The sequence below is a fragment of the Hakea prostrata genome, chromosome 7 (genome assembly GCF_041222555.1).
Source record: "Hakea prostrata isolate BN-2017 chromosome 7, UWA_Hpros_2, whole genome shotgun sequence".
In the NCBI taxonomy this organism is placed as follows: Eukaryota; Viridiplantae; Streptophyta; class Magnoliopsida; order Proteales; family Proteaceae; genus Hakea; species Hakea prostrata.
This window is the reverse complement of record NC_142606.1, coordinates 4,972,182-4,994,729: the sequence shown is the minus strand read 5'-3', so window position 1 is coordinate 4,994,729 and position 22,548 is coordinate 4,972,182. Positions and strand designations below refer to the sequence as shown.

The window sequence follows — 22,548 nt, the reverse complement described above, 5'->3', positions numbered from 1 at the left end:
TTTTTTAAGAGATCTTTATTAGCGAGATTACTTTCTCCACTTTCTATTTCCTTGAGATAGTACTTCTTATGTCTTCATAACCCATTGTTTAGACCAATTATACCGTCATGAATGAATGAGTAAACTGTTTTAACAAACACATGTCATTCGTTTTTTTCCTCTTATCCAAGAAGAAACAAACACCAGAGTTGTTTTCAAAGATTATCACCAAACCCATACTAATTAAGTAATCTCGATTCAATATAAAAGTTGAGTGGTCCCCTAATCATAACCATTTTTTTTTCAGTCAAAAGATAAACTATATTCAGCTCTCTAGAAAAAATACCAGAGGAATTTAGAGAAATCAAAAAAGGGGTCGAAATAACCACCATACTTTAGAAAGTTTGAACTAACCTTTAGCCAAGCAATTAGTGTACAGATTACTTGACCTATTAATAAAAAAAAAAAAAGAAGAAGCAACAATTGACGAAAAGACCTAAGAATACTTTCAACAAGACCTTTGCTTGGCTAGTTGAATATTATTAACTATCTCATATCGATTTCGAACAGATTTAATTGAATAATTATTTTTTTAACATAGACTCTCTAATGTGTGTGCAAAATTGAATACAAAATTTTGACTAGTGAGCACATTCTTACAATTTTATTAATTGATCTTTGACAATCGAACAAATTAAACAAGTGAAAACCTCAAACATTATTAATCTTACTGTTACATATATTCAAGGCTGTCACCACCACCGTGTGTAAATACAAGAAAATGCATTAATATTCGAAAGTTTCTATTTGTTTTTAGTTTCTCTCTTAATACAAGGTCCTTATTCAAAAAAAAAATAATAAAAAAAAAAAAAAAAATATATATATATATATATATATTAAAAAAAAGCGAAATTCCGATATTAGAGGACGGTCCAAATATTATGCCACGTGATCGTACCTTCGTCTGTTACGGTTGTTCAAAAAACCGACAAGACGGAACAAAGTGAACGGAACTGTTTCGGATTTGTTCAACAAAAGCCGGAATATTATATACTAAACAGGCTTTGACCGTATCCGACGTGGAGTGGTGGGCCCATCTTGTGCGTTTGACCAAAACCATGAAGTTGATTTTTGGGAGTCGAGACTTGAGAGTGCATTGACTAGGTTCGGGCAGCGGGCAGCGGGCAGCACGGTAGGGCAGCTGAAAGACTGCACGCCAGTCGCCAGCCCTCACCTCAGTTGAGATCAGCAGAAGCCAGAAAGACAACAAAACAATTATCGAAGCCATTCCTCAAAGCATATAGATGCGTAGATTAGAGAGAGAGACGATCTAGGTCGGTGGTTGAAAATTAGTGGAAAAGAAAAATTCAGAAAAAGAAGAAGAGGAAGAGGGTTAAAGTTCTTTGAAATGGTCGAGCATCTGCTGCAAATCTTCTGTTTAGGAATCACCTTTCTTCTCTGATGGTTTCGGCTTTTGATTTTGATCCGGTCGACGTTTTATGCGTGGGAAATGATGGAGATTTTGTCGATTTCTTATCTAGAATATGAGCTAGGGTTTGGGACTTTAGGGTTTTGCTGATGCTGTTTGATTCGAAATTTTGTGGATCTGAGGATTGATGGAGTAGTAGCTGAAGAGTTTCGAGTTATACAGGGATGAGAGTCATGGAGCGACAGGTTGTAACTTCGATTCTACTCTGGTTGGTTCTGGTGTTTCATCCGTTGACGAAGATCCGCGCCAATACGGAAGGTATGCTCTTAGATTATCCCTTTTACGAAGGTTCTGAAAGTATTGGACCATTCTTTTTCTGTACTTTCGGGGGTTTTGATTTCATGAAATAATTGTGTTTTTATCTTTTTATGTACTGACACGGTAGTGATTGCTCTGAGATGGAACAGGATAAGTTTATACAACTTGTTTTTGCCATGGGTGTGGCCGTGCAGCTTTAGTTTCATCTCTCCTTTCCAAATTATTTTTATTTGATGACCTGGGACCTGGATGAGGAGTTAACTTAACAATTTGGTATTTGATTGCTGGTCTATTGTCTTATTGTTGTCTTCTTCTTGGAAATGGTTGCCAATTCACAAATTTCGGAATTGGAAGAGCAAGGGGCAGACTTAAGATAACCTTAAAGAAGTGTTATAAAAAGATATGCATAGTTTAGGCCTTGTATCTAGTATGACCTCAAACAGAGTTGATTGGAAGGCAAGAATCCATGTAGCTGACCGCATTTAGTTAGGACAACACATGTTGTTGCGTTGTAGAAAACTAGTTTGACTTGAGTGCTTTGCTGCTACTATAATGAAATGTCGGGATTTGTGGTTGCGACAGAGAGATTGTTAATTGGATGCTAAACTTTGGTTTTGTGTTGGCATGGAAATGAGAGACTGATAAGTTTCAGGGCAGTCTCCAACTCTCCACTTGGGTTAGGAGTTGGCAATATTAGGCTTAACAGTAACTCTTCTACTCCCCCTCCCCCTGATGCGTATGTATGTCTTTGACAAGCTGATCTCAGGGGAAGTTGTACTTGTAACTATCCATATCTGTTGAAGGACTATTCCATTTGCTTCTTATGATTCCACATACTATTATTGACTTGTTTCTGTTCCAAGTGGTAGGTTTTTCCTGTACTGTTTTTTTTTTTTTTTTTTTTGGGTGAATAAAAATGAAAAAGTGCCCCCCAGGGGAGGGGGGACCTGCTACACTAGCAATTCTTATGAGGAAAAAGCAAAGAGGTATCTAGGCACTGGGTAACAGCAATGAGCTTGTTCCTTCTTTCTTTTTTTTTTTTTGGGGGGGGGGGTCTATTAGTGGCTTGGGCAGAAGAAGGGAGAGTGTAGATGGACATCCCTACAGATGGTCTTCCAAATCTGCTTTGGAGATGTGGATTTTGAGGTCCATCTGCGGAAGTTCCACTCCACCCAAATGTGGGTTACAACATGTGCCAAAGAGATGCTTTCCCACCACGTTTGCAATAGAAAATTTTCCTAAGGATGAGGTGAGCCATGAACGCTCAGTTTTGGAAGATTGTGGGTGCTTGCATTGGGGCGAGATAGACACAAGCGCTCGGGACCAATTGGGCTTGGTGAAGGGTAAGTGAAGAAGAGGTGGTTGGGGTCTTCCAATCCTGCGCATAAGATGTAGGAGGGGGAAGGGTTGCTTTGATGGAGCGGCCAATGAGAAATGATTTGATGGGTAGGCACTGGGATAAGGCTCTCTAGGTAATGAAGGCTTGGCGGAAATATGGCCTTGGAACCAAACTAGGTTGTATCAAAAAACCTCAGGGAAGGGGGTGTCAGTGAGATTCCAGGCATTGGCTGAGGATAAGGAGCCTTTGCTAGAGGGGAGCTAGAGGAAGGTTTCCCTGCGAAGGGGAGGGGAATGGAGAGAGTGGAGGAGGGTCCAGATCTGATCAAGCTTAGAAGATCCAGGTGTTTGCTGTCTTTTTCCTGTCCGAGCTTTGTCCTCAGGATGTTTATGAGGTTTTTCTACTGATAACCATATGGAAACTGATTCCTGTTGCATTTATTGTAAACAGGCGATGCTTTGCATGCCCTACGAACAAATTTGGAAGACCCTAATAATGTCCTGCAGAGTTGGGATCCAACCCTTGTCAATCCTTGCACATGGTTTCATGTTACATGCAACAATGATAACAGCGTCATCAGAGTGTAAGTTGTACTTCGTTTATCTAGTGTTATGTGCTTGTTTTGTGCTTTTTGGCAGACAATAATGCTTTCCAGTTTTTTACTACCCTTTGGTAATGATTCTCACAAATGTATTTTCTTCCCAGTGATTTAGGGAATGCACAGTTGTCTGGTCAACTTGTGTCACAACTTGGTCAGCTTAAAAATCTGCAGTACTTGTAAGTCATGCATCTGTGCAGGGAAATTTATTGGATTTTTTTTCCCGGTTTATTGGATTATTGCTTGTTCAACTTGCCTTGCCAAAGATTTCTCTTCTTTTGCTTGAAATGAAATTGAGGCTTTTTCAGGCTCATGCTTATTTTCCACTTTCTGCAACCTGCCAGTTTCCGCATGTGTGTTAAGTGTTCCATGGGTATCAATATGATCAAAGGTTTTATTAGTCAAAGTAAACATTTATCATCAGTTCAGCTAGATAATAAATCAAGGCGAAAGGTTTCTGACTCTCTGCAGACTATGCAAAATTACCTTGCTCTCTGCAGTTCATTCAACCTTACCTGGTCTGCATGCTTAGTTGTGCTGCAAGGAAAGTTGATGTGGCAGTCTCATATTTTTGAATGCGTTGCTTTTGAGTACTTCATTAGGTGGAAAATTGACATTTGAGCAAAGGACCTTGGTGTGTACTTAATTTCAGCTTCATCTCTAGCTTCATCCCATCTGCAATGTAGAAGATATTATGCACATAGCGGGTGATATTACTTGGTCTCTGCAGACCAGGAAGCCTTTCTGCATCAATCAATGGAAAGGATGCAATCAAATATGTACTTGATTTTTTTTTCACAGAGAATAATTTATTTATTTTTTTAATAATGTTGAAACTCAATTTACAGTGGACCTAATTAATTCTGAAGTAAGAGAGGTCAACTTGGTGACATATTTCACCTGGTGGCATGTAGCCATGTGTTGTATAATCTATGTATCCTGAACTTTGTGCTGGTTTTATATTTCCCCTTGCTGTTCAGACTTGTTTTTTAGATTGGTTGAAGAGACAAAACAATAATTCAGAAAATTGATTGTATAGAACAGATCAAAATCTATCTGATCTAGTTCATAATCCATATGGATACAAAAAGGTTTAATAGAGAATGCACCATTAGGAATTTTGAATTACAGATCAATGTACAAAAAAAGAGTTAAGTTAAAGTAAGTTCAATTGAAAGACAATGAAGAAGGCTACTGAACTAATGGAACAATCATATACAACAGGATCCAGATACAAATTCTTGGGGTACCAATAGATTAACAAAGTCAGCTCATACAAATGTATTTTTTTCTGTTCAGCTAACAGAATCTGTTATTTGCTTGGTAACATGGAGATTATTTTTCTTCTGCTTTTTGACTTAGAAATTGTATGGTAATTGCTATACTAATAGCCTAAATTTCTAAGATGCTTATGTCATTGAAATTTGTTTTTGACAGGGAGCTTTATAGTAATAACATCAGTGGAATTGTTCCTACTGACCTTGGAAATCTTACAAATTTGGTGAGCTTGGATCTTTATTTGAACAGCTTCTCTGGTTCCATTCCTGACACCTTGGGGAAGCTGACAAAGCTGCGGTTCCTGTATGTCTCTTTCATTTTAGTTCCTCAGCTAATGATTTGTATATTGTTGCTATTCCTCTCTTTTTGAGTTAGAATAAAAATAAACTGCAGTTTTATTTTTGGGATTGTTGGCTACTTGTATCATTTGGGGAACAGTTACAAGATGTGATATATGGCATCATGCATTTAACTGATTATTTGAGTAAAACAACAAAGAGTGACCATAAACATAGTGGAGTCTGTTGTTTAGATCATTGAAGATGGAGGGCATAGTAATTCTAATGCAAACTATGGAAGAACGTCCGCTTACTTCCGAAGACAAGAAACTTATTTGTTATCTTGGGATTGAGTGGTTGCCCCAGAAACATTTTGGACTCTGATGAATGGTTGTTCCACCCTCTACCTAGATCGATTTTTGTGGGGTATAACAGAACACTTGACGAGCAAGTGGACTATTTATGAGCTGTCTTCCAGATATTTCGTGACAACCAGCATAAAGAAGTGCTTGTTTTTGCTCAACAAATTCAATTGTTACCAACCTCTGATGCAAGCTTGAACTTGAATGATGCAGATCCAGCACCAATTGGGTTTTTATTCCTTGGAATAGGTTTAGTGTTGGGCTTTCTTTCCTTGGGTTCCCAATATACTTGGATATAATTGTTTGCTGATTTCCTAGTGTATTCTGCAGAAGAAGCTATGTCTGAGAGAACTTTTGATTTTTGATCTATACTAATGGGGTCATCAGATGCACTTTAATGAGGAGATATGGTACAAATTAAATGAGCTAGATGGACAAGGGGCAATAAAAACTGTCCTGCAGAGAAATGAGTTGCACAGCAAAAAGGGATTGTATGCCTGATGTCATTTAGTTTGGATGAGGATTATTTGATTTGGTTTCATTTTAACTTATTTTATATTCATAAAGCCTGATGATCATGGGAAACTGTGTGCTAGTTCTTCCAGTATCGATCAGTGATGCTATTCTTGAGATTTTGTTCACTTACTCTGCACCTCAATTTTGGGTCCTTTCCCCCCCCCCCCTCCTGCTGCCTCAGAGCTCCGTCATTCTGCATATCAGATGATTTTTCCATTTTGATGTATGTGAACCCAAATTGAAATGCTGTTTGCCTTTTTGAGGCAGACTTTCCAGCCTAGAATTGTCAAATTTTAATTACAATGTGTAATGCTTCATACCATCTCCATCAAGGATAATGTAGAAGATTCAAAAGTGGTTAGTAAGGATTTTTGTGAAAGTGATTTGCCCGCAACCTTGAGGTAGACTTGTTTACTGTGGCCATCTCTCTTCCAGTGTGAAGGATTTCTTTCAGTTTTTTCTTTCCATTCTATGTTTTCTTTTTCATATGGTGTATTGGTATATCTATGTTTTCAATGGGAGGCTGGAATGTTCTCTTCTCTTCATATACTTTTGACTCTTCTTGGGTCTTGTTGTTTAGGCTTTTCTGATGCTTGCAGTGCTTCATGCATAGTCTATTTACTTTTGGCTATTTTCATTTTAGCAAGACTTTGTGATCCCTCTCCAGTCATAGAATGGTAGTAAGGTAGTTACAATTATGAGGGCAACTCTCAACTATGTAAACGTATGAAGAGCTGGTTTTGTAATTCTGGGTCTTTAACCTTTTCTACTCATAATTCTTGTGCAAGGATAGCCGGCTCAACAACAACTCCTTGACTAGTGATATTCCAATGTCTTTGACCAATATCACTGCCCTGCAAGTTCTGTAAGCATCTAGTTCATCCATAGACCATCCCATTTTCTTATCTTCTCCATTATGGTATGGTCTTTGGTTGCTAGGGTCTCGCACTGATACTTTATTATGCAAACTGCAGGGATCTGTCTAATAACCGCCTATCAGGACGTGTACCAGACAATGGCTCCTTTTCATTGTTCACTCCCATCAGGTCCATTCCTTATAAAACTATGTTCTTGAGTCTTTTAGCAAAAAAGTTATTCTGACTCCAATTCATTCCACTTTTGCAGTTTTAATAATAACTTGAATCTTTGTGGGCCTGTTACTGGAAAGCCTTGCCGAGGAGATGCTCCCTATTCTCCACCCCCTCCATTTGTCGCACCACCCACTGCCCAGTCTGCAGGTGGTCTCTTTTTCTGCTGCCCCCTTTCATCCATAAATGCACCCATAGTGGGTGGGAGTTCACTGCTGTTGGAGTTCACTGCTGTTGGATCCGAAATAGTGCTTGCCAGCTTGTTGATTTTTTTTTTCACTTTCATTAAATGAACTTGCTTTTGATTTTGCAATGGAAAAATATCTCCTGCATATTTCCCCCCTTCACCCTGCTGTTCTAGTATTTTATTAGTTTTAGTGTCCTTTGAGCTCCCGGAGTTCAAATGGATTTGATCCTATTGAAAAGAGGTGGCAAGTCTTACTTTCAACTATTAGTTATCATTTGTTTTTTTGCAACACAATTTAGCATCTATAAAGGTAGGCATCATGGTTTATTCTTGATCTCAACAGGGATCTCGGTCCCTCAGAAAACCGAGATTTGGTAAAAATCCCCAATCAACTCAACCCAACTTGAGGGCCCACCTTGGTGGTATTAGGACTCAGTTTGGGCTGGAATTTGGTGTTTAGCCTATTTTAAGCCTACAAGCACAGTGGTAGCTTTAGATTAGTGAGAAAACAAGTGTATATATGAAGTTCAACTCAACCCTATTTTAGGCCTACAAGCACAGTGGTAGCTTTAGATTAGTGAGAAAACAAGTGTATGTATGAATTTTGACTCAACCCTAACTCTGAAACTAATATGCTGAAGGAGTAAACAAGCAGGCTTATGAAACATGAATACACACATTACTTGATATAAATGAAAACATAAAGGGTTAAAGTCAAATAATACATTAAACATTTTCAGCAGTTCACAACTTCACATTACAACATTGGTGTACTTAAGTTGGACCATGTGAGTATAAGAGTAGATTCGTTGACTAAGCAGCTTCCCCAACTCTACTCCACCTGCACCACTTCCTTCAGTGTAGAACATGTTTTTGAAAAAACTGAAGATCGGGAAGAGCACTCACCTTGCTTCAAGATTGGCTTCAAAATCAGTAGATCTTTGCTGTAAGTGAGCAAATAGCTTGTTAATGCAACCTAGGTAGAAATTTGACCAACTTTCTAGCAAAAAATCGAGCCAAAACACGAAAACCAGCAAAGGCTCGAGACAGGTCGAGGCGGATTGAGATTTCAATTGGGATGTGGTGTTTTTAAAAACTGGGTTGAATCTAGAGCTTGTTAGATATGAGATCTCGAGTTTACCTTACATGTCAGCCCAGATCTTGTATTCTTTTGGGATGGTCTTGATTCGCATGAGATCTCATCTGTAGGTGTTAAAAAAAGAGGAGGTCTTGCAAGATCTCGAACCGTGTTAGGCATCATTTTGTTTTATCATTCCATAATTGTCTTCTTTCTGTTGAGATTGAAGTCTTGGTGGTGAGGACTAGTGAATTCAGATCCTTGTAGGACTAATATGTCATACTTTTTTTTTTTACTTTTGAAAAAAATTTATTGCAGCCAGTACTGCAACTGGAGCAATTGCTGGTGGAGTGGCTGCTGGTGCTGCCTTATTATTTGCTGCACCAGCTATTGGGTTTGCGTGGTGGCGTCGTCGGAAACCACAAGAACATTTTTTCGATGTTCCTGGTTGGTTGTTCAACCAAACTGAGTATATTGAATGCATTCTTTTATATGTTTGTATAACCTTTCTTTACACTCATATGCAGCGGAAGAGGATCCAGAAGTTCATCTGGGCCAGCTGAAAAGGTTTTCTCTGCGAGAACTACAGGTTGCAACTGATAGCTTTAGCAACAAAAATATTTTGGGCAGAGGAGGATTTGGTAAGGTGTACAAAGGACGCCTAGCAGATGGTTCATTGGTTGCTGTAAAACGACTAAAAGAAGAGAGAACACCAGGAGGAGAGATGCAGTTTCAGACGGAGGTAGAGATGATCAGCATGGCTGTGCATCGAAATTTGCTTCGTCTCCGAGGTTTTTGCATGACACCAACTGAACGCTTGCTTGTTTATCCCTATATGGCCAATGGAAGTGTTGCATCATGTTTGAGAGGTATTATATGTTAGTGTTCTATTTGTTTTAAATGTTTTGTTCTCCAGTTCTTTCTGTCGTTGTATTCTCTTAAAGCTGTTGTATGGCTGGTTTACATGTTATGTTAAATGCCTTCTTGTAGATCGTCCACCCTCAGAACCACCTCTCGAGTGGCCTACTCGAAAGCGGATTGCTTTGGGATCAGCTAGAGGGCTTTCCTACTTACATGATCATTGTGACCCAAAGATTATTCACCGTGATGTCAAAGCTGCAAATATTTTGTTGGATGAAGAGTTTGAGGCTGTTGTTGGAGATTTTGGGTTGGCTAAACTTATGGACTATAAAGATACTCATGTAACTACTGCTGTGCGTGGCACAATTGGACATATAGCCCCAGAATATCTTTCAACTGGGAAATCTTCAGAGAAGACAGATGTTTTTGGGTATGGGATCATGCTTCTTGAGCTTATAACTGGACAAAGGGCATTTGATCTTGCTCGGCTTGCAAATGATGATGATGTCATGTTGCTGGATTGGGTACATATTACATCCTTTCTGCCTACTAATAAATTTTGCATTTTTCTTTTGTTTTTTTCATTTAAGTATGGTATCTATTAAGGTGTTTTCTATCACTTAGTTCTAGAAAATGAGGATCATGTCATTACTGCTGATCGGGCACATCTACATTCTTTGTCTAGTAGTTGGTTTTGCATTTTTCTCCTTACTGTTTTATTTAAGTACAATACATCTTCGGGGTTTGTCTTTTCTTAATGCTAGGATTGGGTTATACGACTTCGTTCTGGTTGACATTTTTTCCTCTTCTGTTTCTGACATGTATTTTTGTTTTCCTCTCATAAACTTTATGAGGTCTTATGGGTTGGGGTGGGGACTATATAAAGACTGGTTTAGATTGTAAAATTAGCATCTCTTTATTTAAGTGCAAGTGTCATCAGTGCCAGAATGAGCTTGAGATGTTTTCCTGCTTAGCAGTAGTAGTTTATTGAAGTCCTATCCAGAGTTGTCTGTAAATTTTCTGTCCTTACCTCTAGATCCAGATTGAATAATTTCTTGGTGCACCTAGGGGATGCATGCATTTGTTACCAATAAACATTTGGTTGTTCATCCACCCAAGTGCTCAACCACTTGTTTTCTTTGTTGTGGCACTCATATGTGACTAGTCCCACAAGGTGCTGTTTTAAAGTGATTTTCCTTGTAACTTGAGAATCGTCAAGTTGTCATCCTTCTTGATGACAGGGGTTATTTTTATTTTATTTTTTCTCTACAGTAATGTGAAAAGGAAGAAACAGTAGGATGAGATTGATAAAGAAAAAAGAATCAGATAAAAACCCAGGTGGTTAACAGATTGCTTGCTTCGTTAATTCTTTGTTGAGTCTACATTGCCTGCTTAAATAATCATTTGCCTCCTGGTGTGTAGTTTTTGCGTCAACAGAACATAAACCTGATGCTTGTAACTATTATCTTTATTATTTTTTCTCCACCTGACTGTTTTAACGAATTTATCAGGTAAAAGGACTTCTAAAAGAGAAGAAGTTGGAAATGCTGGTTGATCCTGATCTGCAAAGTGATTATGTTGAAGCAGAAGTAGAGCAGCTAATCCAGGTTGCTTTACTTTGCACACAAAGCTCTCCGATGGACCGGCCTAAAATGTCAGATGTTGTAAGAATGCTTGAAGGTGATGGTCTGGCCGAGAGGTGGGAAGAGTGGCAGAAGGTAGAGGTGGTCCGCCAGGAAGTTGAGCTTGCCCCGCGGAATGATTGGATTGTCGACTCTACCGAAAACCTTCATGCCGTTGAATTATCTGGTCCAAGATGATCTGTCATGGCTCCTGGGGTAAAAAAGGGAATCGCTTTACCCACACTTCATATTTTTTTTCTAGCCCCCCATTTCCTTTTACTAAGCCTATTTTAGAGTATCCAGTAGGTGAAAATTCAATCATATTTGTGCATATGAATCTTAGTGGGGGGCGTTTGTAGCATCTACTACAACCATTTCTTAATGATCATGTAATGTTTAAAAGGTTGGTTCCGGATGGATATCTGACCTTTCAGGGTGCCGGAGGGAACATCTTTACTTGGCCCAAGGAAGCACCACTGCATGTGTCAATTCTCTGCATCCGTGATTGTTTCTGTATTCTCAAGTCTCCTGTGTTCCCTGAATTGTAAGATACTAACCTCGCCGCCTATATAATCCCATTCGCTGTATGTATATGTGTTGCTTTTTTTCAAATGTAAGGGCTGCCTTTTATTGGACCCCAATTCCCATGCATTAGCAACCAATTTTTCCAAGCCAAATGCCATGTGTTACAGGGGTTTTTACCTTGGTAAAGCGTGCTAGATGAAAAGGGAAGTTGTATTTGGCTCGTCTTGGTTTGATTTTCATGCTCACGGTAAGAAACATCCAGGTTTTCTTTAGGGCATGCGTGTGTTATTCTTTATTCTGTTGCAAAGGGCATGTTTGGGTTGCCCAGGACATTAGCCTTCATTTGTTTTCACGTAAGCAGGAGAATGGGATGACTGGTGATGCTCTCATTTGTTGCTCCCCTTTGAACTGCTCCTTGTGCGTGGATCTGGTCGGCTCCTTTTTCCCTGTAAGGCTGTTCTTGTTCAAGCTGTTGTTTTGTGGCTTTCATCTTGTAATTTTCAATTTTGAGTACGAACTCTATTAGGGTTTAGACGAGTCATGAAGGCCAAACTTGGTCGATTGAATCTCAACTCTTGAAGATTCAAATCAAATTTTTTTCTTTTTTTTGTCAATAATCAAATTTAGGTATAAGACACCGCGTTCGGGATTCCTAAATTATTCAAACAAAATTGGCTGGTCCAGATCTGATTCTCGATTGCGGCTTCTCTCTGGTAGGACCCAAATCACAACCTGTTACCAATATCAGATTCTCTTGCCTTAATAACACTCACTGAGGGAGAGGGGTCAGCCCCTCTCAAGAACCATTTCTGACAAAAAAAAGATTATTTTTTTTGGATGAAGAACCCATGTCTATCAGGCACATTCAAAAGATTGAGGTAAGATTAAAAAAATATTTATTTTATTTTAATTGAATCTGAACTTTTGAATATGACTGATAGATATATGTCCTTCATCTAGAGAAAAATTAATGGTGAACTTTGATAAAATTCCTCAGGCAGTAAGACAAGAGGAGTATCATCCATAATATTGCATTATCATTCATAATTCCTCTCATGGATCTATCCAATAGGGGGATTCACCACTGTATCAAAGGAAACTTTTTATAGACTCAATTTTCTAGAAAACAAGGCATTACTACTCTTGTATCGGTAGAAAGACTAAAAATAATATGTAAGTTAACTAATATCACAAGGTAGATTTGATGAGGTGGTTTTTTTTGCCTCACCTGTTATTAAAAATTCTCTTCAAAATATAATTTTTTTGGGCAAGCTAAGATATATTGACTATCTGATATCTAGCTGCATGTGTGACCATGTGGTTCTTGCATTATTTATAAAATTTGAATATATATATATATTATTTTATTTCTTTTGGGGCAAAAGAATGTTTACATGTACAGATGGAGGCAGATTACCAAAAAAAAAATGTCCAGATGTAGTTGGAGATGAATATATTTTATGGGTCAATTATTTGATTTTTTTTCTTCCTAATATTAGCGTAAGGACAAGAGATTCTTTTGTCTTAATATTAGAAAGATGAAGGAATATTTATGAAAAGAATATAGATTAAATTATTCGTAAACCTTGAAAGGTAAAATATCTGACAGAAGATGATGTTGATATGATCCCACTCGGCCAGCAAACCTAGGGTGAGTGCATATGTTTTTTTGGAGTATTGATTTTTATATAATGGGACAGAAGTATCACATAAGATATCATCATAGAATCAAATTTATGATCTTTTTACGCTAAGAAGCGTTGGTTTTACCAGTTGAAATTGTTTAGTCATGCCTATGCCTGTTAAGTGAGATTTCGGTCCGTTTAGATCCAAAATCTTGGTCGAGATTTCAGTGGGTCCGAGACTTTCGATCGAATGGACCAAAGTGTTTGGCATGATGGCTATGTGCATTTGTACTGAAACAAGATACCAAGAAAACATTACTATGTGTTTGGTTGAGAAGGAAGTTTTTTTTTTTTTTTGGTAACCGGTTGAGAAGGAAGTGGATCCAGAGGGAGAGAGGAGAGAGAGTAACGGCGGAGAAGACAGAGGCGTTACAGCCGTTAAAAGGAGCAGCAGGAGCATGTGAGTAGGCCGTCAGCTGGGGAAGATTCAGAGTCCTCTTTACAGACTGTAGTTACTCATCCCCACCAACCAACAAACACACACTCACTGTCACTGCACTGACCCTCACACCCCCCACCCCCACCTCCACCCACGAAACCGCCATTTTAACGGAAATTTCGCTTTCCTCTCTCTCTCTCTCTCTCTCTATCTGTTGCTAATGCTCTTGGTAATGGTAGTAGGAGGCTAGGGTACAATTCCTTCTACGCAAACAATGGCTCCACTGTTGTGAGTTGTGACCCTCTCTCTCTCTCTCTCTCTCTCTCTCTCTCTCTCGCGAATCACTTGTTACCATTTCCGTATTTGCCAAGAAGATCAATATATAACCCTTTACTCTCCTGTCTTTCCTTTTCTACTTTTCCTTCTCTTTCTCTCTCTCTCTCTCTCACTTTGCTAGGCTGCTTCTCCTCTGGACGCTGATAGTCTGGTCACTTCTACTACTTCCTCGTATGTCTTCTTCGTCTTCTCCTTCCAAATAAAGCTATTTTTGTCTTCATCAGCTTCTAGGGTTCTTGGGAAAGTGTCTCCATGAGCCATTTTGATTAGGGATTCCTGTCTGACTCAGGCAGAAAATGCATCTCCACTTGCTGCTGCTGATATTTCCTCTCTTGTTCTTCGGAGTTTTCGGCTCAGAAGATGAAATCCGGTCGCTTTTGGAGTTTAAGAAAGGGATCCGTGATGATCCGCTCGGACGAGTTGTTAATTCTTGGGACCGCAGTTCGCTTGGAGCCGACGGTTGCCCTCGGACCTGGTATGGTGTTGTTTGCGACGATGATACTCTCTCTGTCACTGCTGTTGTCCTCGAGGAACTGAATTTGTCTGGAGATTTGAAGTTTTCTACACTAACTGGGCTCAAAATGCTGAGGAATCTCAGCCTATCTGGAAACTTCTTCAAGGGTCGTCTGGTCCCATCGATGGGTGGAATGTCTTCTTTGCAGCATTTAGATCTGTCCGGGAATCAGTTCTATGGCCCGATCCCTGCTAGGATTAACGATCTCTGGGGTTTGAACTATCTCAATCTCTCTTCCAATAAGTTTGATGGTAAATTCCCGACTGGAATTAGAAATCTTCAGCAGTTGAAGGCCTTGGATTTGCATTCCAACGAACTCCGGGGTGATATTGGACTGCTGTTGTCTGAGCTGCGCAATGTTGAACATGTTGATTTGAGCTTTAATGAGTTCAGTGGGGGTTTTTCTTTGAGTGTGGATAACATTTCTAGCTTGGCCAATACGGTTCAGCATGTGAATCTGAGTCACAATAAATTGAATGGGGATTTCTTTTCGGATGCTTCGATTAAGTTGTTTAGGAACTTGGGCGTTTTGGACCTGGGTAACAATCAGCTTACTGGCCACCTACCGTCATTTGGCTCGCTAACTAATCTTCGAATTTTACGGCTTGGAAACAATATGCTAGACGGATCAATACCTGAAGAGCTACTGGGAAGCTCTATTCCGCTGGACGAATTGGACCTCAGCAGCAACAGGTTTTCAGGTGAACCATATTTTTCTCAAAATTTGTAAATCTATAATCTCTTGTTATAATTTGGTGCTTTGCACACTCATTTGCCTGTTTTCCGGGCGATAGATTTTGTGCCCTGAATGAATATGTGAATTTATTCAATCGAAGGGACACTTCCCGCCATAATCTTCACAAGCTGGAAGAATTAAAACCGAGTTTACTATAAATATTCGTGCTTAGGTGATGCATACCGTTTAGAATCTTTTATTCCATTAATGGTACTAAACTCACGAGGATCAGACCTTTCTCCTGAGATGGCCATTAAACTTTTCAACGTGTGATTTCCATAAGCTGGAAGGTCTCTATCCCAGCCAAGACAAACTTATGTGTGTGTAGTTCTGTTATGAATCTTTTTTTCTTCTCTGGAAAGATTCTTCAGTTTAATTCCATTCACTGTCACCAACAGATCAAAACTACTCAGCTCCGGAACTTATACTCAATTGACAATATATTTCCTAAAACATGAGATGCTCATTTCACACCCAAGGTTGGACCATTGAAGCATCCATAGACAATGGCTTCGGAGATATGAAACTTAGTAGATTGATAGTGCAGTAATCTCATTCTGGCAAATTTATTTTTTATTGAGTAGGTGGAGGAAGTTGTATGATTTCTTATAAAGCAGGAGGACAGGGAGGAACATGTAGATTACGTGGTCAGTTGCAGTTGTGAAAGAAAAAGAAGATTAGTTTCTTAATTGAATTTAAGCTTCCTGTTATTTTATAATGGTGGGGAAATATAAAAGTATTTTGGTTCTCATGGATATTGATGAATATTCTGTGCTCAATATCAGATAGATAAACTCAGTGTCACAGAAATGAGGATGCTAAGATGGATGAGTGGCAAAACTAGGAAGGATAAGGTAAGGAATTATCATATTAGAGCTGGTACAAGAGTAGCTCCAAGAAGTGATCAGCTATGAGAAAGTCGATTCAAGTGGCATGACCATGTCTAATGGAGGCCTTTAAATGCCCCTGTACTAAGAAGTGGTGTAATCCAGATCAAATGAACTAGAAGAGCTAGGAGCAAACCTAAAATAACCTTAGGAGAGGTGGATATGCATGACTTATGCCTTGTATCTAGTATGGAATCAAACAGAGCTTATTGGAGGGCAACGATCCATGTAGCCAACCCATTTAGTTGGGATAAGGCTTGTTGTAAAGGAAAAAAGAAAAAGAAAAGTTATTGAGCCCTCAGAATTGACACCCCCCCCCCCCCCCCCAATCCCCCCCAAAGCCAACAAAAAGAGTTATTGTCTGCCATAAGAGTCCAGACTCTTACATCCTTCATCCTGCTTATTTTCTTTTCTTACAGGTTGTGGAACATAGGAGTACACAAATGGTGAAATCTTTTGTTTTTGTAACTTGATATTACTGGGTTTACCCTTATGTTTTTTTCTTGTTCTTCTTCTTGTTGTCTCATTTTAGTTGTCATGTTCTATGTTTCTTCTTAAGTAGATTTTAGCTCATTGTGAAGTATTTGAAAGGTTTAAAATTTCTACATGCAGGTTCCATTCAGGGAATTAACTCTACTGTTTTGAAGAGTTTGAATCTGTCATCAAATGTGCTAATGGGATCACTGCCTTCTACATTAGGAGGTTGTATAGTTTTGGATCTGAGCAAAAACATGATCTCTGGTGATATATCCACCGTACAGAATTGGGGAAACAGTCTAGAGGTTATTGATTTGAGCTCAAATTCTTTGTCAGGCAGCTTTCTGGATCTGACTTCCCAGTTTCAGAGGTTAACGTCTATTAAGATTAGAAATAATTCCTTATCAGGTGGCCTTCCTCCTGCATTAGGGACCTGTCCTAGTCTTTCTACTGTTGACTTCAGCTTGAATAAATTTACAGGGCATATTCCATCTAGTTTCTTCACCTCGATGACCTTGACAAATCTGAATCTTTCTGGGAATCTTTTCACGGGATCAATTCCTTTTCAAAGCTCACACACTACTGAATTATTATTTTTACCATCTTATTCAAAGATGGAGGCCCTTGATCTCTCCAGTAATTCATTAACTGGTACCTTGCCTTCTGGAATAGGTGATATGGGAAGGCTTAAGTTGCTAAACCTTGCAAACAACAGCTTATCTGGACAGATACCAAATGAACTTAGTAAACTTAATGGCTTGGAGTACCTTGACTTATCAAGCAATCATTTCAAGGGTGATATTCCTCACAGGCTTTCATCAGTTCTAAAGTTTTTCAATGTGTCCTACAACGATCTCTCTGGTCCTGTTCCTGGAAATTTAAAGCATTTCCCCCCCAGTTCATTTCATCCTGGAAATCCATTACTCTCCCCAGATGGCTTGGCTGGACAGAATGGTGGATCACAGAGTTTCTATGGTAGTCGGCGAAGTCACAGTTCAAAAACTAGTATCAGAATAGCAATTAGTCTTGCTTCTGTCGGGGCAGTGGTGATGATTATCTTTGTTTTGTTGGCATATTATCGAGGACACTTGCAAGAGTTTCCTGGAAGAAGTGGAGCCAGTGGCCAAACTCGGGTTAGGGATATTAAGCTGGGAAGATTCACTCGTCCATCTCTTTTCAATTTCCACAAAAATGTGGATCCCCCGCCAACTTCGTTGAGTTTTTCAAATGATCATTTGCTAACTTCAAATTCAAGGTCAATGTCTGGATTTGTAATTGGAACTGCAGAGCATGGCTTAACAGAGGGAACAGAAGCAGCTCCAGATTCTACAAGACCTGACCTTTCAGATCATCCACCAACCTCCGGAAGGAAGTCTTCCCCTGGATCCCCCATGTCTTCCTCACCCCATTTTATTGAGCCGTCTGAGCAACCAGGGATGTTAAATGTGTACTCACCAGATCGATTAGCTGGAGACCTATTTTTCCTAGACAATTCATTAGTTTTCACAGCTGAGGAATTGTCTCGGGCGCCAGCAGAAGTTCTTGGTAGAAGCAGCCATGGGACTTTATACAAGGCTACCCTAGATAATGGACATATTTTGACTGTGAAGTGGTTGCGAGTAGGTCTTGTCAAACGTAAGAAAGAATTTGCTAAGGAAGCTAAAAAAATTGGATCTATTAGACATCCAAATATTGTTCCTGTAAGAGCGTATTATTGGGGTCCCAGAGAACAAGAAAGGCTGATTCTAGCAGATTATATCGATGGAGATAGCCTGGCCCTTCATCTTTATGGTAAGAGCTTCTAACATGGATCTTTTATTATTGCCACTTTGAGAATATAATGCTTTATTAATGGTCATCTTTCATTCAAAACTGATCTCTCATTGTAGCCACAAATTCATTAAAAGTGTGTGTGTGTGTGTGGCCTGGATTTATTAGATTCATATTTCTGTTCCTTTGAAGCCTTTCAAAGCTTCTAATTCATGTGGTAGACACTATTCAAAAAGAGTGTCAAGTGGCTATTGACTTGATATTGTACTTAAAAAGGTCTTGGTAGAGAAAGAACTTACATAATTATGCACTACCAAGCTTGAGAAACTTTTGTTGTGGATTTCCAAAGTAATGTACATTACATGGCTAGGTTTGAAAAGAGGACAGGAAAAATTTAACTGACCCTAGTATACTAGAAAGAGTGTTTGCATATATCATACCCGAGAAACTAGTTAGGTTGGAAGTGGAAGTTTAGCACAGAAAAATGTGTTATTAACTATTCTCATTGTGGATTAAACATAATCTGTCTTCACTCTTTTTTGTTTTCTAATGAACAAATTTGGTACCAAGGGTTTTTTTTCCTCTCTCTCTCTCTCTCTCCCCCCCCCCCCCCGGGGGTGGGTGGTGGGTGTGGGAATATACAATGACCAAGGCCTTACCAAGGTGGTAGAAAGGCCCAAAAAGAGAAGGGGAAAACCCCAAAACCACAGGAAGCCAAAAGGACCCCAATTAGAAACAACTCAATAGACTCGGCCCATATTGTCATGGCAAAGCATCTTGGCAGGAAACATGGTTGTGGATATCCATACTTAAAAGGCGAAAGCTTCTCAATTTTCGTGGTGGCATAATCACAGATGGGCAGCTCCTTGTGTTAGGGAGTAGCTCTTAAATCAAGTGATTGTACACACAAGTAGGGTTATAAAGGGCAACAGAGGACTGAGTGCAAATGGTGGGTGCGGGATTGTGTTCTCATACGTAGGAGGGTTATCAAGATTCAAGAAATTTTGAAATCGGGTGATGAAGATTCAAGAAATTTTGAAGCTAATGGAAGCTTAAGTTATATTTCTTAGTGACAGTTATGGTTTTCGTAGTTTTGTTCAAGACAAGTTTGTTTCTATTGTAAAATGAAATCAACGATGATGGGTGGTAAAACTAATGAAGACATGATGCAGGATGACTGATTGGACACATAGGAGATTTTTTTTATGGGTTAACAAATTCTAATTCAGAACTAGGATAATTTTTTGACTTATCATGCTTATGACTCTGCTTAGTGATGAAGTGAAGAACTAGATAATATAGGCAGGGTAAACTTACCAAGGTCTGAACGTTAATTCTATAGCCTGCCTAGACATGTTTCGGATGTCTCTCTCTCTCTCTCTCTCTCTCTCTCTCACACACACACACACACACACACACATATTTGTACACATTGACTGTTTTAGATCGTTCGTGTATGGCATTTCAAATGGGCAGTTATGCCAATCTGATTACATTCAATGCTGGCTTTTGTGTTAAATTTTTTGCCTAAAAGGGAAACATCCTAGCCTTTTTATCTTTGGTAATGCCTGGATATCCAAGTTGGTGCAGTGTCACGCTCAATCAATATTCTTGCTTTACCTATGTGTGTAAACTTGTGGAGCACATTTTTTCACTCGTCTTGAAGTGTCAGTAACATAGATAACAGCATGGTCGTGAGAAAAGATGTGGATTACATGACAGAATGAATTGCTATGTGGACTCTGGATCTCTGGAGGAGCCTGAAGAATTTGGGACTTAGCAGCCTCATATTTTTACCATCAATTCTTGCCTCTTATGGTCCAAATGGAGCTAGGAGAGTAGGAGTGTTTGTAGATCCAACAGTGTGGACCTTTATCAAGAAATATCACAATGGCACCCAAGGATGGCTTTCCAACAATTAATCAGCTTATCTCTGGGTTCTCCTGACTATATGTTGCCTTTGTTGTGAATTGTGTTATTGGCCATCTTCTATTGATCTTCTTGGTGTGGACACCATTATTTCTGAGGTGTGCACACCATTATTACCTCAGATATAGACAGAGTAATGCTGAGGAAGCTTCTGGATTTCATTGTTAGCCTGTCTATCTGAGGCATCAACCTTAAGTGCAGCAAGTCTATCTGAAGCATGAGCTATAGGTGCATCAACCTAGGTAAGCAGATCAACAAAAGACGGAAAGGAAGGTGTCTTTTTGAGGTGTGTGTTTTTTTTGTTGGGGGGGGGGGTGGCATCTGGCGCTTGGATCAAAATGATGGTCAAAGCACTAGGAAAAGAACAGGAGTGGGATTTCACAATTTATGTTGGCCTGGTATGTCTTCGAAAGGAAGTTTGCCAATCACAAACACCACTGTTCCAGGTGCTTGAGCTTATGTTGATACTGGACCATGTTGTAGGTCAACAAGTTAGTTTATCGATAAATATAAACAAATTTATACCCTAAAAATTGTCATATGGTGTGAGTTTTTATCATTCCAGAGGATATCGATGGATACTGTAGATTCAGGTTATCGGGGGATCATAGATGTGAAAACACTGAGTGATTTTTTTTTCCTTCCTCTTTTGGACACAACCCGTATGATGAGTTCAGATTTGGTTTTCAGTTTCTGATGTAATTTCTAAAAAGTGCATCTAGAATACACCAAATGCATTTTGTTGAACTGTCTGATTAGATTTTCATTATGAAAATGGAGCTATCCTTCCCCTGCCAAGTATTTTGGGGCCACAATAAATTTGAAATATGGTTTAAATTGCATAAATAGAGGTTAAGACTTTAGCTTAGTTTCTATGTGGTTTAGCCTTTGTCATATGGAGAATGTTATTCAAGATATGGTTCAGCTTAGTTTTTGAAGGTTTGGGCTACTTTATTTAACAGGCCATCATCTTGATTCTGTGATTCTAATTTTCCTAACATATATGAATGCAGAAGAAGCAAATAAGAATCTAAATGTGATATTTCAGTTCTGTTGGTTTGGTTGAACTTTGCTACCCCCGCCCCCAAAAATTTGATGCTTGTTATTGTATATTTGTTGAAGCTCATAGTTGAAAGGGTAACAGCATCAGTCACTACACAGGCTTACTATATCCTGTGTTTATGTGTATTGTTTGTGAGTTTCTTGTTTGAAATTCCCAACTCGTATATAGACCTCTTTCTGATGTTACACAGGCAACAGAATCAGTAACCCTGCTGACCTGCTACCTATATTATGTTTGTATGTGAAACGTTATTAGTAATCCTGAATTTTCTTGGAGAATTCCCTGATTAGCATGTTCTTCTTGTAGAGACCACTCCTCGAAGGTACTCCCCGTTGTCGTTTAGTCAAAGGCTAAAAATTGCTGTTGACATAGCTCGTTGTCTGTCTTACCTCCATGACAAAGGCCTACCTCATGGCAACCTAAAGCCGACTAATGTGCTTATAATGGACCATGATTTGACTGCTCGCCTCACAGATTATGGCCTGCATCGGCTCATGACGCCCACTGGCACTGCAGAGCAGATCTTAAATTTGGGAGCACTTGGGTACCGGGCTCCTGAGGTTGCAACTGCAGCCAAACCATTACCATCATTTAAGGCTGATGTGTATGCATTTGGAGTGATACTAATGGAAATGTTAACCAAAAGGAGTGCTGGTGACATTATTTCTGGCCAGACAGGTGCAGTCGATCTTACAGATTGGGTTCGACTTTGTGCTCATGAAGGACGAGGATTGGAGTGCTTTGACAGGGACATTGCTAGTGGGGAAGAGCTGACTAAGGCAATGGATGAATTGCTTGACATATCATTGAGGTGTATTCTTCCTGTAAATGAGAGGCCTAACATCAGACAAGTTTTTGAGGATCTGTGTTCTGTATCTGTTTGAAATGTACATGTTTCTTGGAATAGGTTTTTCGACTTCATTGTTTTCCATTTTTCCCCTTTCGTTGATTGGGTCCCAGGCCTTATGATCTGGGCTAATCTTCAATTTTTTAACCTCTTGTGTTGGCGGTAGAAATTTTTTAACCTCTTTGATGTAAAGGAATGGTTGATCAATTGATTGATTGATTTATTTGAGAGCTTGAATTACCCTCTTTTTATTTTTTTTTTTATTTTATGTGTCAGCATTGAGGGTTTCGTGAGAATGTTAAGGGTTGTAAATTTTATTCCCCTTTCCAGAATATTTCTTGGAGATACTTGCAGGAGTGGATGCTGACCATGAAATTTCTTTCTTTCTGTGAGGAGAATGATAGACAATGAAATGCCACTGTATAGCCACGCTGAGAACTCATTCTTGAAGTCGCCAGGGGTCTTCA

At 39.2% G+C, this 22,548-nt stretch overlaps 2 protein-coding genes across 2 annotated transcripts; both read left to right on the top strand.

Moving 5' to 3' along the window:
• The first annotated feature begins 1,148 nt into the window (after positions 1-1,148).
• On the top strand, positions 1,149-12,218 carry LOC149009212 (somatic embryogenesis receptor kinase 2-like). The gene is made up of 11 exons (XM_089162152.1): positions 1,149-1,726; positions 3,516-3,648; positions 3,771-3,842; positions 5,101-5,244; positions 6,891-6,962; positions 7,072-7,143; positions 7,223-7,335; positions 8,769-8,897; positions 8,978-9,319; positions 9,441-9,835; positions 10,823-12,218. Exons 1-11 carry the CDS (start codon positions 1,633-1,635, stop codon positions 11,129-11,131), a joined length of 1,875 nt encoding a protein of 624 aa, XP_089018278.1. The 5' UTR covers positions 1,149-1,632; the 3' UTR covers positions 11,132-12,218.
• Positions 12,219-13,645: 1,427 nt separating this feature from the next.
• Positions 13,646-22,490, top strand: LOC149009211 (putative inactive receptor kinase At5g10020). The gene is made up of 3 exons (XM_089161067.1): positions 13,646-15,073; positions 16,608-18,263; positions 21,541-22,490. The coding sequence occupies exons 1-3, from the start codon at positions 14,155-14,157 to the stop codon at positions 22,116-22,118; spliced, it is 3,153 nt and encodes a 1,050-aa protein (XP_089017193.1). The 5' UTR covers positions 13,646-14,154; the 3' UTR covers positions 22,119-22,490.
• Positions 22,491-22,548: the final 58 nt, after the last annotated feature.

Coding starts and splice junctions, on each gene's coding strand:
- LOC149009212 (XM_089162152.1), top strand. CDS start 1,633: ATGAGAGTCATGGAGCGACAGGTTGTAACTTCGATTCTACTCTGGTTG. Junction 3,843..5,100: donor CTTAAAAATCTGCAGTACTT/GTAAGTCATGCA, acceptor TGTTTTTGACAG/GGAGCTTTATAGTAATAACA. Junction 9,836..10,822: donor ATGTCATGTTGCTGGATTGG/GTACATATTACA, acceptor CGAATTTATCAG/GTAAAAGGACTTCTAAAAGA.
- LOC149009211 (XM_089161067.1), top strand. CDS start 14,155: ATGCATCTCCACTTGCTGCTGCTGATATTTCCTCTCTTGTTCTTCGGA. Junction 15,074..16,607: donor CAGCAGCAACAGGTTTTCAG/GTGAACCATATT, acceptor TTCTACATGCAG/GTTCCATTCAGGGAATTAAC. Junction 18,264..21,540: donor CCTGGCCCTTCATCTTTATG/GTAAGAGCTTCT, acceptor TTCTTCTTGTAG/AGACCACTCCTCGAAGGTAC.